Consider the following 13,574-nt stretch of genomic DNA (forward strand, 5'->3'; position numbering starts at 1 on the left):
CCCACGTGGAGCAGGAGCAGCAGCCTTTGGGCCACTATTAATAGCCCAGAGGAGCCCTGTCAAGGGGCTGGCTCACTGCTGCAGAGGAAGGCAAAAAACCCCCAGGGACACTTGCAGGTCTCCATGGGGGAAAAAAAGCCTTCCCCCCCCAGCTGCAGGACACGAGGGGCCACCTTCGTGGTGCATGAGCGGCCAGAATGGACCAGAGGAGCCCTCACAAGTGGTCTTGCTCGATGCTCAGAGGAAGGCAAAAAACCCCCGGGCCCAGGGCCAATCTGCCCGGGGGAAAATTCCTTCCTGACCCCAACACTGGCGATCGGCTATCCCTGAGCATGTGAGCAAGACCTGCTCCTGGCCCCAGAGGCTGATCACGCCTCCCAGAAGACCCCCAAGCCCTATTCTCCCTCAACCCAGAACCACCTCAGCAGCTCCTGAGAGTGGTCAAAGGCCCCTGGCCTGATTGACCCTGTGAGCAAGAATCCTCCCTCCCTATGCCTGGCAGGGCACCTGTGGCTGCTCCAAAGCACTTGGATCCCTGGAAACGTCTCTGCATTCCTTTGCTTACAGCTGCTGCCCCTGGCTCCTCAGGGGATGAGGATGATGAGCTTTGTAGTGCTCCTCAAGGTGGCATTCCTATGGTCTGGCCACAGCTATCCAGCTGAAAAGAACTGCTGTCCCTCCTGTGAGCTAAGAAGCTGAAGCTGGTCCCACCAGGAGCTGGCCTCCAGCAGCCTTGACCAGGCGCTGGTCTTCCTCCCTCAAGGCCCCTCCAAGTAACTCCACCAGCTCCTCAAGGACTTCCTCTTGGATGTCCTTGGGCTGCCCTGGGCCATCTCTGCCAGGGGACACAGGAGGCTGCTCCCTTTTATTCTGTCCTGGGGCATTGTGACTGCTGTGTTGGCTGGTGGTGTCACAATGACATGGGGGTGATGGGGCCTCCCATGCCCAGCCACACGTGCTGCCCCTCAGCCAAGCAGCCTCCAGAGGAAGCCTTTGGGGTGCTGGCCCTGAGGCAGTGCCTGTGCCCAGGGACTGTTCCTGCCCTTGGTGGCCATGTTCTGGGCACAGCTGCTGGGCTCCCTGATGCATCCCCAGACACTCAGCTCCCAAGGACAAGCTCAGGGCTGTTCTTCTTCTTTTGGGGTATGGCAGAATCCAGCCCTGCAGCCCAGAGGCCAGCTCTGGCAGCTGCCAGGTTGTCCAGAGCTCTGCTTTACATACTCCTCAGAAATACACCTAAATGTTTACTGTCACAGCTTTTCTTTTAGCAAGAACAAGTATTTATCATAAACAAACCCCTCACTCCAGAAAAACATTTCGGAGGTGTACTTTCTTCATAATAGATTGAATAAGATTTATTGGGGTTAAAGAGAAAGATTCTTTTTCCCTCTCTCTGCAGAGTTTTTCTCGGATTCAACACAAGACAAAGGACAACTGAGGATTTGGGGGATATCAGAATGTTTGGGTGTCCAGCTACAAGCTGATATGTAACCCACACAGTTCCTTGAGAGAATCTTGCCAGAATGCTGGTGACTGTTGTAGCATGTTTAAATGAAAAAACACAGGCATAAACATAAAACGCTTTTCAAACAATCTGCATTTGAAACTGTTCTAACTTGCTTAAACAGCTACAGGTTGCACAAAGATATCCTATGTAAAGAAAGGTAATGAAACCATTCCTATTTTGTGGCAGCGCTGTAGAGTTTGTAACCTTTCAGCTGTCTCTTGATCCATGTTAAGGAATATGGCAGTTGCCACACTCTGGTATATAGGGGACAAGTGCCACAGTAATAAAAGCACTGCCACTGTCATGTGAGCTATAATCTGTCTGCAAAGCCACTTTTCTGGGCTGAAATGAATTATGAAGTAAACACACTTGAACCTCTCTTGTTGAAAGGCAGCTTTCATCTCCATTTCCACATCAAAAGCTTGTATGGTTCCAAAGAAGAGTGGGGAGAGGAAGAGCAGGGGCCACATGCGGGAACTGGCTTTCAGCCATAGGGCCAGGAACAGCTGCAGGCTGAAGTCATGGCAAGGTTTCAGACCTTCCCCAGTCCTGTTTTACTTCCTTTTTGTGAATTTGGGAACAACTCAGATTTAAAGCAGGTTTTACTTCCAGTCTGGAGACTGGAATATCATCTGCCTCTGATGCAGAGGGGATGGTATCTGTTTTATTCCTCGCTGTCACTTCACTACTGGCTATAGAGGCAGAGGCAGAACAGAGAGGAAGGCCAGAAGCCCAAAGTCCATGAAAAGAGGCAGAGGTGAGGAATTTTAAGACTCTTTGCAATGACAATTCTTAATTCCAAAGAAATCTTGTCCTGCTGCCAGTTACACTGAGGCCATTTTCATGCCCCAATATGCTGCTGTGCTTTGTTATATCAATGGATTATTTCAAATTTGGCTTGCAATCACATAGTCTAGAAATTTTGGCTCTATGGGATTAAAGCCAAATGCTGGCACTCTGTCATACAGTGCATCACCACAACAGGTAAGCAACAATCACCCAGGAATGTTCTGCTGCACGTAGCTGGTTTCTTACATCGATTCTTTAACATGAAGTTATCACCAAAAATTGGTGTCTAATTCTTTTCACTGTGTACGGACAGAATACCACAGTTCACCCATTCATGAAACACAAGAAGCAGCCACAGGAGCATTCTTGCTACTGCATTTTTTCACTCATTTCTGTCATTTCATCTTTTACGGTACACAGAGATTTTTGTTAAAATGTTCTGCATAATTTACAATGACAGACTGGACACACTGGTTTGAAACCATTTCAGTGTCTCCTCATTGTGATTTCATGATTAAAATCCATAATTCTAGCCACAACAAAGTCAGGTGAGCTTTGGAATTCTCCAAGACTGCTGGGATAAATTAGTTGTGAGTTATAACTCTTGTTCAATGTCCTATGCTAAAATCCTAAAGTACAACTGTACCATCTCGCCCGTGACTAGTTAAGTTTGTTAATGATAAGTAAAGGAGGTATACAGGGACCTGTGCTGTCACAAGCAGTATAGCATGTTGATCACCATGAAAACAAAGCAAGTTCCATTGCTAATACAATTAAAGGTAATTAGGATACACAAACAGGGATGATTGTTTTTCCTCACTAGCATTTTCACTGCCTGTAATTGCTGTATATATATACACCTGCATGAAATTCTATGCACTATTACTATTTGGTCACCAGTAAAGTGTTCCTTAGCTATGGTCATCACTTTGAATAAGATCTTGGGTTGTAGTCTTTGCAATAGCAAAATGCTAATATGAGGAGAGGAAGACTAAAAATAATGAGGCACTGGTCTAACACTTATCTCCCATGTACAAGTGTAATGCTCTAAGGTGACTATTCTAACATCCTAAAAAAACACTAGAACAGAAATGCAGAAACCTTTTCCATACAGGGCAGGTGTTCAGCTTGGCAGACCATGGGAGCAGTTAGCTCCAGGCAGCTGCAACAAGAGAACTTGCCACAGCTTTTGTCATGTTCTTATAGAGAGAACTGTCCCTTCCTTACTATCTGCTGTAGCTAATGATGAAAAATGCCACCATTCACAACTTCACCTTTTCTTCCCCCAACCAAATGGCTGAAGTCTGCAGTAAGAATAATTCATTGTGACAGCTTATCTTTTTGCCCAGTGGGAGTCTTCACTGAAGTGTGGCTATGAAAGCAATTTCCATGTTGATGATGACTGAAGCCTTTATGATTCAGAGCTAAACAAGTTACAAAAGGCAGGAGGATACCAGTATCGCAGTCACAAATATCTTCCCATTTCAAAGGAAATGAAATTAAGCTAATATACAGTACACATGGTACTTGAATCCTCTAAAAGAAAGCCACAGAGAAGATGTTATATATAGTGGCATATGGTAATAGAAGTGCTTGTAAATTCTTATTTGCAGATGTTTGTAAAACAGCCATACAAATCAGTCACATCTAAAGCTTGGCATTATTACTTCTTAGTCAAAGGGTTTGCTTCAAAGTGCAGACTACAAAGAAATAAATTTGATCATGGTGAAACAAAAAACTGGATTACATCTCAATCCTTAAAAAAACCCAAAACAACCCTAAGAAAATTCTTTGGATATTATCCTAATTTTCTTTGATTGTTCCAGAATAACAACTGTTACTCTGTAACACAGACTTCCAGTGCCTACGAAGCATAAATATAAGATATATAGTTTTGTTTTACATAATCAGGATGATGTAAGTGTCCAACGTGGCAGAAGAAAGAGAGTGAGACTACATTTCCTTAGATAAAGAAAGCATATATGCAGAAACATACATAAACCAGTGTTATTTATATTAAAATATATTATAAATACAAATGTTATGCTGTATATAAAATAAGTCCAATATATAAAGCATAATATTTTATGTGGGACTGAATGGGAAAATTCAGTTTGTAAACAATTGGCTACAAGACTGGTGCTGCAGGCAGGGCTTTGGGTTCTTTGATAACAGCTGGTTTTATAAGGCTCCAATCTGGATGATGGCACGTGGGAAAGGTTTAACTCACAGAGGCAAAAGGATGCTGGGGCATGAATTAGCAGGGCTCATTTGGAGAGCTTTAAACTAGATTCGAAGGGGGATGGGGTTGTAACTGGGCTTGCCCCAGTGGGGCAGCACTCTAGGATTGATGAAGACTGGGAGGCCTCCTATAATCCTAGGGTGAAATCGGTGAGCTCAGCTCCCTCCTTGAAATGCCTGTACACCAATGCGTGCAGCATGGGAAATAAGCAGGAGGAGTTAGAGGCCTGTGTTAAATCAAGAGATTATGATCTGGTGGCAATTACAGAGACGTGGTGGGACAGCTCACATGACTGGAATATAGTCATGGAGGGCTATGTCCTTTTCAGGAAAGACAGGCCAGCCAGGCGGGGTGGTGGGGTTGCTCTTTATGTGCGAGAGCAGCTGCAATGTACTGAGCTCTGTCCAGGGACAGGGGATGAGCGAGTTGAGAGTCTGTGGGTGAGAATTAAGGGGCAGGCTGGCAGGGGTGATACTGTTGTGGGTGTCTGTTACAGGCCACCAGATCAGGGTGAGGAAGTTGACGAGGCCTTCTACAGGCAGCTGAGAGCGGCCTCACAGTCACAGGCCGTGGTTGTCGTGGGGGATTTTAACTTCCCTGATGTTTGCTGGAAGGACTACTCAGCAACCCAGCCACAGTCCAGGAGGTTCCTCCAGTGTATGGATGATAACTTCCTCATGCAAATGGTGGATCAGCCAACCAGGAGAGGAGCGCTGCTGGATCTCATCCTCACTAACAAGGAGGGTCTAGGTCGAAGCAGTAAAGGTTGAGGGCTGCCTTGGTTGCAGTGACCACGAGATGGTGGAATTCAGGATCTTGTGTGGTAGGACCAGTACAATAGCAAGTAGAATTGCAACCCTGGACTTTAGCAGGGCAAACTTTGGCCTTTTCAAGCAATTGGTAGGGGAAATCCCATGGGCAAGGCTGCTTGAAGGTAAAGGAGCCCGAGATAGTTGGTTGGCATTCAAGAATTGCTTATTCCAAGCTCAAGAGCAGAGCATCCCAACACGTAGGAAGTCAAGGAAGAGGGCCAAGAGACCTGCGTGGCTAAATAAGGAACTGCTGGGTATGCTCAAGTGGAAGAGCAGAGTTTATAGGTCATGGAAGGAGGGGCTGGCCACCCGGGAGGAATATAAGGCTGCTGCTAGAGGATGTAGGAAGGCAGCTAGGATGGCTAAGGCCTCCTTAGAATTAAATCTGGCCAGAGGGGTCAAGGACAACAGAAAGAGCTTTTTCAAATACATGGCTGATAAAACTAACACCAGAGGCAAGGTAGGCCCACTGGTGAACAGGATGGGTGCCCTGGTGACAGAAGATACAGAGATGGCAGAGTTATTGAATGCCTTCTTTGTCTCAGTCTACTCTGCCGGAGGCAGTCCTGAAGAGCCCTGTACTCCTGAGACCTCAGATGAAGTCAGGTCACTGGAGCAGTCTGCCTTAGTCGACGAGGAATGGGTTAGGGACCAGTTGAGCAATCTGGACATCCATAAATCCATGGGTCCAGATGGGATGCACCCGTGGGTGCTGAGCGAACTGGCGGAAGTCATTGCTAGACCACTCTCCTTCATCTTTACTAAGTCTTGGGAAACGGGAGAGGTGCCTGAGGACTGGAGGAAAGCAAATGTCACTCCAGTCTTCAAAAAGGGCAAGAAGGAGGACCCGGGTAACTATAGACCGGTCAGCCTCACCTCCATCCCTTGGAAAGTGATGGAACACCTTATCCTTGATGCCATCTTAAGGCATGTCAAGGATAAGAGGGTTATGAGGGGCAGTCAACATGGCTTTACCAAGGGGAAGTCATGCTTGACCAACCTCATATCCTTTTATGAGGAAATAACACGGTGGATGGATGATGGCAGAGCGGTGGATGTGGTCTACCTTGACTTCAGCAAAGCATTTGACACAGTCTCCCACAGCACCCTCATAGCTAAATTGAGGAAGTGTGGCCTGGATGATCAGGTAGTGAGATGGACTGCAAACTGGCTGAAGGACAGAAGCCAGAGAGTTGTAGTCTATGGGGCGGAGTCCAGTTGAAGGCCTGTATCTAGTGGAGTGCCTCAAGGGTCAGTATTGGGACCAGTATTATTTAATATATTCATCAATGATTTAGATGAGGGAATTGAGTGTACTATCAGCAAGTTTGCTGATGACACTAAGCTGGGAGGAGTGGCTGACACGCCAGAAGGCTGTGCTGCCATCCAGCGAGACCTGGACAGGCTGGAGAGTTGGGCAGGGAGAAACTTGATGAAATATAACAAGGGAAAGTGTAGAGTCCTGCATCTGGGCAGGAACAACCCCAGGTTCCAGTATAGGTTGGGGAATGACCTGTTAGAGAGTAGTGTAGGGGAGAGGGACCTGGGGGTCCTAGTGGACGGCAGGATGACCATGAGCCAGCACTGTGCCCTTGTGGCCAAGAAGGCCAATGGCATCCTGGGGTGTATTAGAAGGGGAGTGGTCAGTAGGTCGAGAGAGGTCCTCCTTCCCCTCTACTCTGCCCTGGTGAGACCGCATCTGGAATATTGTGTCCAGTTCTGGGCCCCTCAGTTCAAGAAGGACAGGGACCTGCTGGAGAGAGTCCAGCGCAGGGCGACTAAGATGATTAAGGGAGTGGAGCATCTCCCTTATGAGGAAAGGCTGAGGGAGCTGGGTCTCTATAGTTTGGAGAAGAGGAGACTGAGGGGTGACCTTATTAGTGTATATAAATATATAAAGGGGGAGTGTCACGAGGATGGAGCCAGGCTCTTCTCAGTGGCAAACAATGATAGGACAAGGGGTAATGGGCACAAACTGGAACACAAGAGGTTCCACTTAAACTTGAGAAGAAACTTCTTCTCAGTGAGAGTGACAGAACACTGGAACAGGCTGCCCAGGGGGGTTGTGGAGTCTCCTTCTCTGGAGACATTCAAAACCCACCTGGACACGTTCCTATGTAACCTTATCTAGGTATTCCTGCTCCGGCAGGGGGATTGGACTAGATGATCTTTTGAGGTCCCTTCCAATCTCTAACATACTGTGATACTGTGTGATATATAGTTTTGTTTTACATAATCAGGATGATGTAAGTGTCCAAGGTGGCAGAAGAAAGAGAGTGAGACTACATTTCCTTAGATAAAGAAAGCATATATGCAGAAACATACATAAACCAGTGTTATTTATATTAAAATATATTATAAATACAAATGTTATGCTGTATATAAAATAAGTCCAATATATAAAGCATAATATTTTAACACAGTAAAAGGTATTTCATACACCTTATGAAAAGAAATACCATATAAATAGTAACTTCTATATGAAGTTCAACTCAAGAGTAAGCTGCCTGACATATAGGAAGCTTCAAGTCCTATTTTTCAATAGTACATTGTAAACCTGATTCTAGTTAACTTACATTCTAAGTTAATTGTAACTACATTGTAATACATTGCAAAAGCCTAATTCGGATTACTTTCACTATGATGATGGAATTATTTCTAATAGATGCTGGCATAAACAAGATCAATACAAACTGTCACATAAACTTAGATTTATCCAGTGGGGAAAAGGCATGGACTTAACTAGATGTATCTTCCCATCCTTTCTTGCAAGTCCATTTACAACTCCAAAACCAGGCATTCAAAATAAAAGTGAGCAATTCAAACTCTCAAATACTAACCATGAGACTTTTCTAATTTCAGTTTTATGTGAGGAGATAAAACAAACTTCTTCCCTATGACAGCAGCTCTTCACTTCCTCTTTTCACTATGACTTCAGCCCTCAACAGGTCCATGAGAAGCAGCAATCTAAAGCAGCCACACACATCAGGACAACAATTCATTTGTACACCACATGCTCCTTCACACTGATATTGCTAAAATGGAATACTAGGTCTGTCTGAGATGAAGTTTCCAGTTTATCATCTTCACAGCAGCCTGTATGGTGCTGTTCGTCAGTTCGGGTAAACCAGTGTTGATAACACACCACTGTTTTGGATCCTGCTGAACAGAACTTGCACAGCACCAGGGATTTCACTCCACACTCTCCCCCATAAAGGCCAGAAGGAAGGGGGTGGGTGAGAGGTTAGGAGAAGACACAGTTGGGACAGTTGACCCAAACTGAACATAGCAGTATCCCATACTATGCAGTGTCATGCTCAGCAATAAAATCTCAGGGAATGGAGGAGGAAGGGGTGAGGATGTTTTTCTTTCCAAACAGGCATTACATTTGCTGAGATCCCATTTCCCCAGAAGCAGCTGGACAACTGCCTGCTGATGAGTAGCACTGAATGAATTCCTCTTCTCACTTGCCTGCAAGTGCAGTTTTTGCATTTCTTATTAAAATGCCATTCTTATTAAACTATCATCTTAATCCAAGAGTCTTTTCACTTCTAAGAGTCTTTTCACTTTCCCCTCCTCCCCACACCATCTCCTGGAAGAGAGGAGTGAGAAAAAGGTAGGGCAGCTGTTTGGCTGCTGGCTACAGTCAACTCACAACTTGTTTAGTGCAAACTGATGGCTACATTTCAGGAAGAGAAGGCATTTTGTAAGACCAAAGCAGTATACTGCATTTTGTTTTTCTCTCAGTAGCATTAACCTCTTTGAGATTCTCTTGCCTTCAGTAGGAAATCAAAAGCACACACTTTTCTTACTTCAACTATGCCACTCTTTGCTAATACCAAAAGTCATTCAGCCTGTGGAATATCCATCCTTGGACATTCTCAAAACTCTACTGACTGTGGCCGTGAGCAACCTGACACAGCTTTGAAGTTGGCCCTGCGTTTGAGCAGGGCTCGGACCACATGCACTCCAGCGGTTGCTCCTTACCTGAATCCTTGTAGGGTTCTATGATCTTGTAATTTCTGCTTCTTTCTAAATTCTAAAAAGCCATTTTCAGCTTTCCAGCAAACTTGTAATGAATTTAATATGTAGGCAATTCTCATAAGCCAAGCTGCCTGCATTCAGGAGCTGGGCTACTTGCTCTTTCCTGTCTTTCCTCATGTTTTCTTTTTTTGCCATCAAAGAAGAAACTATCATTCAGGAGGGAGAGAAATTAACGCAGGTAAGTGCTTGAAAAGGTAGGGATCACAGCAAAAGCCTGCCATAATTCTGAACTACTCTTCTCAGTTTGGAAAAAAGAAAACCAACCCAACCACCAGGCACTATTTTAATAAAGTTTAAGCATTTATTACATACATAGTTGTGCAAGCATGTGGACCTATTTTAGTACTCTGAGGAATCCAGTGAAGCCAGAAGGCACCGATGCCACCTCTTCTATATCACTGTACATTCTCAGAACATGCAGGACAAAGAATCACAGATTCACAGAATGGTTTGGGTTGGAAAGGACCTTAAGATCATCCAGTTCCAACCCCCTGCCACAGGCAGGGACACTTCACACTAGACCATGTCACCCAAGGCTCTGTCCAACCTGGCCTTGAACACTGCCAGGGATGGAGCATTTACCACTTGCTTGGGCAACATGCATCAGTGTATCAGAGTATCAGCGATGTCTCCACAACTTACCGATCAATAATGGCACACATGTCAATGGTGACATTGGCAAAGCTTCCCAGCTGGCCTTGCTCCACTGCATGTAAATCCACCAACTGATCATCCACATGAATAAACTGCATGCACCCTTGAAATGAATGCTGGAATAGCGAGTGATCCGAGTCATTCATCTGTACAGGAAACCCTGTAAAGCAGCAGGATAAAGAGCATTATTCACTTCATGTACTATTACTCAAGCCAGTACTTTTTCCACAGGAAAAGACATGTTTTATAGATGGGGAAAGAAAAAAGGCAAGGTGGGAGGGAAATATTATACAGTTATTAGATTACATTGTAAGGTTATTGATTTAAATCATTGGGAACTACCTGCAAGAATTCATACAGTACAGTTGATTATTCTTTCATTAGTTTTGTCTACAGGATGGAAATCTTCTGCTACCTTTCTCCTCCCCTAGCCCTCTATTGCTGTTTCTCATTACTTCTCTCTTCACACAAAGATTAAGGGAATAGGAAAAATATCCATCTTGCTGTACTTCAGGAATCACATTCCCACTTCTTAGATTTTTCTGAGCAAAATGTATTCCATGTGTTCCATTAAATGAATTTCCAGACAGGTTTCTTTAGAACGAGCCTTCCTGGGCAATGAACATGTGTGTTGGAAACTTCCTGCAAACTTGAAACTAGCCCTAAAATCTAATGTCCTGGCCCACTTCTGAGGAATGTGAGAACATCCTGTAGGATTTCCACTTTTGCTCTCAATACATTCATTTATCTGTCTTTCTGAAGGTGTTTTATACAAGATGAGATTGAGTTAGCGTCTTAACTCATGTTAAAAGGCAGGGACACAGAGGATGTTTGTATGTAGCTGTTTAACTGAATGCCCTTTGGAAGTGACTGCGTTGATCTACTTGTGAAAAATGTCATGGGTAAGACAGGATCTCCTGGATAAGTAGAGAGCCTCACTCACTGATTATAAATCTTAAGCAAGATTTAACTCCCTGAAAAAGCTTCAGGAAAAGAATTCAGACAGAATCTGTTTGAGAACAGGAAGAAAGGGAGAGCAGCCAGCACTTGACCAGCAAAGAAAGGAAGTGTGAAAAATGCATAATGGATTTACAGATTTCAGCTAGGAAGATGACTAGCCCTGCAGTTCTTGACTGACACATTGGTTCTGGTGGCTAAGACAGCTCCCATTCCTTCTCTCATTTTCCTACCCAACCTGCTGATCTCCAATGCTTTCCATCTTTCTTCAGTAAACGGAAACAGCTATTCATGGAGACAGGAGAATAATGGATTATCAAACTAATATCGTTTGAACAGCAGCAGGAAAAAGGAATAAAAGTAATTCTAAATTCCATTCCTGAATACAGTTTATCACGTGACACACAAATGGACCGGATAAAAGAGAGGTCAGTGAATAGAGGGCAGAAACAAGCAACCGGCGCTTGAGGACAGATGCTGCTTAATGTAGCATCTATTAATAAAACAAAACCCAGATACATATAAAGTCTTCCCCAAAATATAATTAAGTCCCATTTTAACTGAAAGGTTTTGCCAGAACATTCATGGCCAAAGGCTTGTCTTGAGGTCATATCACCCAACAATGCAAGAAGCCATAAACTGCTATGAGGAAGACTATTAACCCCCTCACACTAATACACATCAGATGGAAAAGGAAAAACTCCAAAGTATTCCCCAATTGCCTAACTACATCAGACCAACTGCCCCCCACCAAAATTGTGCTAATCCCAGACTGAAGACTGTTAGTTTGGATTGGCAGGAAAGTCAAGCCATAGGGACAGGATTTATATTCTCTTCCCAGCATGTGCACTGGCTAGTGACTTATGTGAAGAAGAGAGGATAGGGCTTTCAGAAACTTGCTTCATACTTGTTTTAACTTGTTCTTTCCAGTGACTGACTAAACTGATTCAGCTGAGGCTTTACAGTAGACAACAGTACAGGGCAACTGAAAGTGCAATTCCCTGTTGTTTGGTGGATACAAGCACAATATACATGTAAACCCAGCAAAGCCAAGGACATTATATGGCTGTATCTGAATATAATGAAAGATTATCCATCATCTTTCAAGCACTAACTGAAAAATAAGATGAAAACCTAGAGGCACAATTAAATTTCCACATCAAAACCAGTATGAACCTAGTAACTAAGCCACAAACTAGATTCAGCAATCCATTCCAACAAGTTACTACCAACATTTGATAGCATTTGAGAACTAAACACAGAGGCATTTTAATACATGATTCTCAGCTTCACCGCATCTGAAGTGTCACTACACTCTAACTAGCACACAGTTATTATTGGTCTCTGCTGCTGGCTGCCCCTGCACACAGAAAAGTAGAAGCTGGGTCCCTCAGCCTGGGCAGAGACCCCAGGTCCCTGATCCCCAGGCTGGGCTCCACTGGCTGTGGTAGGAGGCAGTTGTAGGCTGGAGTGGCTGAAGCTTGTGGCCGCTCCTAACCTAACTATGTAAATCAAGGGAGTGGAAGAACGGTGGGGGTTTTGAGCCATCTGCTTCTCACAAGCCCACCTTCTTTCTCTGACACCGTTTTGTCCTCTGCTTTAAAATTGCAGTCATAGCTTAGGCAAACCTTTCAGAATGCAGTTAAAAACATACAGTTCTGTAAAGAATTTTGCACACAGGAAAGCAACCAGATAACTCTTGTATTAATACGTATGCTGTTTGTTAACTATTTTAGGTATACAGCCTAATGCCCATTAATTTTGGTGGGACCTGGACATTTTAAATAATTCCAGTTTGAGTCATCTGGGGCAAAATTTTGCTTCACATGTAAACCTGGACATGACCTAATACCTTGTGATTGTCATTTCAGTACACATGACAATGCCTTCCCCTTCCACATGTCCATTACTGAGACATGATTCACTTCCTCATCCTTCCTGCAGTGAATGAAATTAAATGAAGTTCTAGAACCAAGGCTGACTGCAATGCTGTCACTAGAAAGGCTAAATGATGGCTGAACAATTTGACCAACACTATATTGGTCTTCTTGCTGACAAGAAAATATGTACCTTTCCAAAATGCACATAAAATGCAGTTTGGACAGTTTAAAACCGTGTTCATGCTTATGATTACAAACGCACCTTAAAGTCAGGTAAACTCCCTTATCCTGCAATTTCTACATCTTTCTGAGTTTTCCCCTACAAAATCTGCATCTTACCATTTTATTTTTCACATTTTAAGCCCACAAAGAATTGGATTATCTTGCAAAGGTCAGACATGGACTGAATCTGAATTTAACTGAGTTAAAGAAAATTTGTTTCCAGAACTTCATTCTGACCTGCTGAACATGGAACAGCTTAAATTCTAGATCCAACTCCTGATCTTAATTCAAACTTGCAAGGAAGATTAGAAGATACATAATTTTGATTCATGCTATTTTCTATGTTAGAAGTCACTTTAATAAGCATAATAAGTTATAATAGTTATAATAAAATACCTATGAAATAAACCCAGTATTTCTTTGCTGATGTCAAGATCTGTTATGCCAATCACCTGAGTAAGGTTCTA

The 13,574-nt window shown here is 43.8% G+C and overlaps 1 protein-coding gene across 1 annotated transcript in view; it reads right to left on the reverse strand.

Moving 5' to 3' along the window:
- Positions 1–13,574, reverse strand: part of CNTNAP2 (contactin associated protein 2) — a gene marked incomplete at its 3' end in the record, with an annotated part of 1,031,819 nt that overhangs the window by 389,380 nt on the left and 628,865 nt on the right. The window contains exon 10 of the mRNA XM_080639583.1: positions 10,037–10,208. Within this exon, the coding sequence (XP_080495709.1) occupies positions 10,037–10,208 (172 nt within the window). The remainder of the gene's footprint in view (positions 1–10,036; positions 10,209–13,574) is intronic.

Source organism: Psittacula echo (assembly GCF_963264785.1).
Source record: "Psittacula echo genome assembly, chromosome: 2".
NCBI classification, from domain to species: domain Eukaryota; kingdom Metazoa; phylum Chordata; class Aves; order Psittaciformes; family Psittacidae; genus Psittacula; species Psittacula echo.